At 47.0% G+C, this 5,175-nt stretch overlaps 1 protein-coding gene across 2 annotated transcripts in view; it reads right to left on the reverse strand.

Moving 5' to 3' along the window:
- Positions 1-709, reverse strand: part of USP22 (ubiquitin specific peptidase 22) — a 41,162-nt gene extending 40,453 nt beyond the window's left edge. The window contains exon 1 of one of the 2 annotated variants that reach the window (XM_021694663.2): positions 334-709. In XM_021694663.2, coding sequence (XP_021550338.1) covers positions 334-504 — 171 coding nt within the window. In that variant the 5' untranslated portion in view covers positions 505-709. The remainder of the gene's footprint in view (positions 1-333) is intronic. The other variant, XM_021694664.2, reaches the window with a different exon arrangement.
- Positions 710-5,175: the final 4,466 nt, after the last annotated feature.

Here is a 5,175-nt window from a genome sequence, read left to right on the forward strand (position 1 = left end):
AAGGGAGGAGGGGGGAGGAGGAGGGAGGAAGGGGGAGGAGGAGGGAGGTGGGGAGGGAAGGGAAAAAAGGGGAGGGAGGGGAGAGGGGCAGGGGAGAGGGGGCAGGGAAAAAGAAAGAAGAGCCCTCTCGGGCCCCACCCCCCACCCCGCCGGCTAGCGTAGCCCGGGAGGGGTCCGCAGGAGGCTAACAAGCCCTCCCTTCCTTCTCCTCGCACCCCAACAGGGCCCAGAAGCCCCACCACCACGCACTTGCTGGGCAACGCTGCAAAAAGAGGGGTCTCCCCCGGCTCCCAGCTCAGCCCGCAGTTTTCCGGGGGGAGAGGGGACTCGCACCTTGCGCTTGCGGGCCTCCGCCGTGCCGCTCCACACGAAGCACTGGTAGATGGCCCGCAGGTTCTGCTTCCAGTTGTCCACCTTGAAGCTGCTCAGGTGCGAGCAGCCCGGCGGCGTCACCACCAGCTCCGCGTCCATGGCCTCGCTCTCCGGCTCGGGCCGGGACACCATGGGGGGCAAGGCCCGGCCGCGCGCGGGGGGCGGCGAGGGGGACGAGGACGACGCCAGCGCGGCGCAGGGGGGCTGCTCGGCGGCGCGCCCCGGCCGGCCGGGGAACGGGCGCCGGGAACAAAGCGCGGGCAGCCGCGGGGCCGACGGACAAAGACCCGGCTGCGCGGACGCCAAGGAGGAGGCGGCGGCCAGCCAGGCGCCGCCCGCGCTGCGCTCGCCCGGTTCGCGGAGCGCGGCGCGGGGCGGGGCGCGGAGGCCGCAGGCGGAGGTTACGTCATCCCCGGCCAGCCACGGGCGCGGCACTGCGCAGGCTCCGGCCGCTCCCGGGCCCGCCCCTCCCCCCCACCGCCCCCAGCCGCGCGCAGGCTCCGGGGCGATCGGCAGAGTGAGTGCTCGGCGGGGGCGTGGAGCCGACCAGGGCCCGCCCCCGCGCTTACGCCGGCGGTCGCCGGTCGGCCGGCAGCGGCCGCGGCGGTTGTCGCTAGCTGTCAGTACAGGTCGCCTGGTTCAGAGCTGTCCCCCGGGAAGCTGGCCACTTGCCATTCCCGGGCTCCCACGGAGAGCTGCGGAGGTGGGGGCCAGCCGAGGATTGGGTGACGCGGAACGGCCTTCGGGGCACTGAGCCGGTTTGCACCGGCCTGAGCTTTGCCGCAAAGAGGCGGAGCAACGGGCTGGGCCTTGCAAATCCGTGCAGTCTCCCTTGGCCGCGGGTCTGTGCTGACCCCCCAGCGTGGGCTTTCCCACCCTAGGCGGTGCCTCCCTGGTTCGCTGTCAGTGTTGTTGGCAATGGGAGTCCCTCATCTGGGACTCTGCAGGCCTCTCTCATCTTTGTGGCCTGTCTGGAAGTTGCTGGGCATTGAAATGATTAAGACCATGTCCTACTTTGAGAATCCCAGGATGGATGCCATGTGATTTCACTCACACAGAATTGAAGAAACAAAAGAACAAAGGAAAAAAAAAAAAACAAACAAAACCCCAGACTCAAAAAAACAGAACAAACTGGTGGCTGTCCGAGGGAAGGTGGGTGGGTGCATAGGTGAAATAAAGGGGATTAAGAATGCACTTAAATTGATGAGCACTGAGAAATGTATAGAATTGTTGAATAATTATTGTACATGTGAAACTAATATAACATTTTATGTTAATTATACTTCAATAAGAAAAAATCCCAGAGTGGAATGTCAATTGATGCAGCCACTGTGGAGGTTCCTCAAACATTAAAAATAGCAACATCACATGAGCCAGAAATTGCACTACTGGGTATTTACCCAAAGAAAATAATACTGACTCAAGGCTATATGCACCCCTCTGCTTATTGTAGCATTATTTATGATAGACAAGATATGGAAGCAACCTAAGGGTCAATCAATATATGAATGGATAAAGATGTGGTATATATACACAATAGAATATTATGGCCATAAAAAAGAATAAGAGCTTGCCATTTGTGACAGCATGGATGGACCTAGAAGGTATTATGCTAAGTGAAGTAAGTCAAACAGAGAAAGACAAACACTATATGATTTCACTCCTATGTGGAATCTAAAAAACAAAATGAACAAACAAAAAGGCAGAAACGGATCCATAAATACAGAGAACAATCTGGTGGTTGCCAGAGGGGAGTGGGAGATGGGAGGGGATGTGCAAAAATGCGTGAAGGGGAGTGGGAGGTCCAGGCTTCCAGTTATGGGATGAATGAGCCATGGGGATGAAAGGTACAGCCTAGTTGTAATAGGGTCAGTATAGTGACGGAGGGTGGCTACACTTGTGGTGAGCATAGCATAATGCATGGAGTTGTGGAATCACTATGCTGTGTGCCGGAAACTAATGTAGCATTGTGTGTCAACATTACTTGAATTAAAAAAAGGAATCCCATGATGTAGTGGGATAAATAGCAACATTAGCAGGCAATTACAGTAATATGAAATTGCAGAGATAAAGGAAAGTCCAGGTAACATGAAAACATTGCAAGACACCTGTTACCTTAACCCTACCCAGCAGTCATAGTGGAGGGGATCCAGAAATGTTTAGTATGCCTTACATAAGCATAGAAGGATGAGTAGGAGTTGGCCAGTTTTTAAAAATAAGTGACATGGTGAGGGATTTGTCTCAAAAAGTATTTCCCACCATCTATGAGACTAACATGGTCTAAAATTTATTTTCTATATGTTTTTTTAATTTTTGTTTTCCAACTTAAAGAAATTTAAAACACCTGTGGAATTGTGCTTCCAAGATGGTCAAGCAATATCCTACACTAATCCTCCCTCTGATAACAACTGTGATCTCTGGACAGAATACAAAAACAAACACCTGAAAGCACTGGAGAGTGACCCAAAGCAAGCAGATTCAGGAGGGAGCAGACCCGTGGAAGACAGGACTTGCCCAAAGGAAGTAACCTGTTTTTTATGGCTTATAGACTGAGGACAGGCTACACTTGGAGGAACCCAGACAGGGAGGCTGAAACTCTGACAAAAGACCCCCGCCTCTTTCTGGACTGAGGAAGCAGGGGAAGAGTACAGAACAAACCACTGAAAAGTGAGGAGAGACAGAAGGGGAGCCCCAGAGTCTATGCATGAACTATGTCTTGACCACTTAGCCACTCATTGCTAATTCCAAGCAGCCCAAGTAGAAGAAAAAGAAGTGAGTAGAGATTAAAGCTGCTGCCCAAGAAATGGTTAAATTTTAAGTTAGTGCCTTTAAAAAAAAAAATCAACTCTCTTTGGAGGTATATAACAAAATCCATACTTAAAAACTATAACATTTCTAACATTCAAGATACAATCCAAAATTATTTGACATATGAAGAAAAATATGAAAATATGATTCATTTTCAAGAGATAAGACAGTCAGAGGTGAACAACCCTAAGAAGTATGAGATGTTAAAATTAGCATATGAGGACTTCAAAGTGGCTATGATAACTGTGCTTCGTGAAGTAAAGGACAATATCCTTGAAATGAATGAAAAGATAGGAAATAGCAGCAGTGAAGTATGAACTACATATAAGAACCAAATGGAAGAACTGGAACTGAAGTATACAGTATCTCCAATAAAAAGGTCACCTTAAGACCAGAATAGAAATGATACAGGACAGTAAGTAAACTTGAAAATTGATCAATTGAAGTGATCTAATCAGAACAAAGAAAAAATATTGAAAAACTGAACAGAGCCTCACACACCTGTGAGATAGTATCAAAAGGCCTAACGTATGTGTGATTCAAGTCCCAGAAGGAGAGGTGGGAGAATATGAGAGTGAAAATATATTTGAAGAAATCATGGCAGAAATTTTCCCCAGTTTGATGAAGGGTATAAATGTACAGATTCAAAACTGCCATTGAACCCCAAGTAAAATAAATGTGAAAGGGTGCCTGGGTGGCTCACTCGGTTAAGTGTCTGCCTTCAGCTCAGGTCATGATCCCGGGGTCCTGGGATCCAGTCCTGCATCGGGCTCCCTGCTCAGCAGGGAGTCTGCCTCTCCCTCTCCCCTCTGCCTTCCCCTCCCCATGACTTGTGCTTGCACTCTGTCTCTCTCTCTCAAATAAATAAATAAAATCTTAAAAATAAAAAATAAAATTAAAATTAAAAAATGTGAAGAAAACATGCTGAGGCACAACATAGTTTACTAAAAACAAATAATAAAGAACAAATCTTGATAGCCACTAGAGAAAAACAAGACATTATAGACAGGAGAACAATGACATATTTTTTAAATCAGAAACCTCGGAAGCCAGAAGACAGTGGAACAACATTGAAAGTACTGAAAGACGCTTAAGTATTGCAAATGTCAGGATTTCTTCTTTTAATTTTTAAAAAAAGATTTATTTATTTATTTTAGAGAGAGAGCATGCACCCAAGTGGGGGGAGGGGCAAAAGGGGAGACTCTCAGGCAGACTCCCTGCTGAGAGCAGAGCCCAACTCGGGGCTGGATCCCACGACCCATGAGATCTTGACCTGAACTGAAACCAGGAGTTGGATGGTTAGCTGACTGAGCCACCCAGCTGCCCCAGGATTTCTTTTTTACGGCTGAATAATATTCCATTGTATTTATATAGATACACCATATTTTCTCTATTGTGTTCACTGGAATATTATTCAGCCCTTAAAAAGAAAATCCTGTCATTCACAGTAACATGGATGGACCCTGAGGACATTATGCTGAGTGAAATAAGTCAGAAAAGACAAATACCATATGATCTCACGTATATGTGGAATAAAAAAAATAAACCCAGAAAACCAAAAACAAAAACAAAAACAAAAACAAACTCACAGATGCAGAGATTAGATCAGTAGTTACCAGAGACGGGGATGGAGGATAGGCAAATTTGTATGGTGATAGATATTAATAAAACATATTATCATAATCATTCTGCAATATATACTTACGTCAAATCATTTTATTGTACACTGAAAACTAATGTTATATGTCAGTTATATCAATTTAACAACAAAAGAAAGCACACAGCAAAGTTTTATTTAACTTATTAACAAGGGAACAACAGGAAGATATAGACAAGTCAAAAGATCATATGGGAAAATGGGATTTTTTTGGTCAGTGGGAAAAAAGGGAATGATGAGATACGGTTTTCTAATTATTACTTTCAAACTTGGTTAATGTCCTAGAGCAGTGGTTCTCAAACTGGAGCATATAACAGAGGAACCTTGGGATGCTGGGC

The sequence above is a fragment of the Neomonachus schauinslandi genome, chromosome 15 (assembly GCF_002201575.2).
Source record: "Neomonachus schauinslandi chromosome 15, ASM220157v2, whole genome shotgun sequence".
Lineage (NCBI taxonomy): Eukaryota > Metazoa > Chordata > Mammalia > Carnivora > Phocidae > Neomonachus > Neomonachus schauinslandi.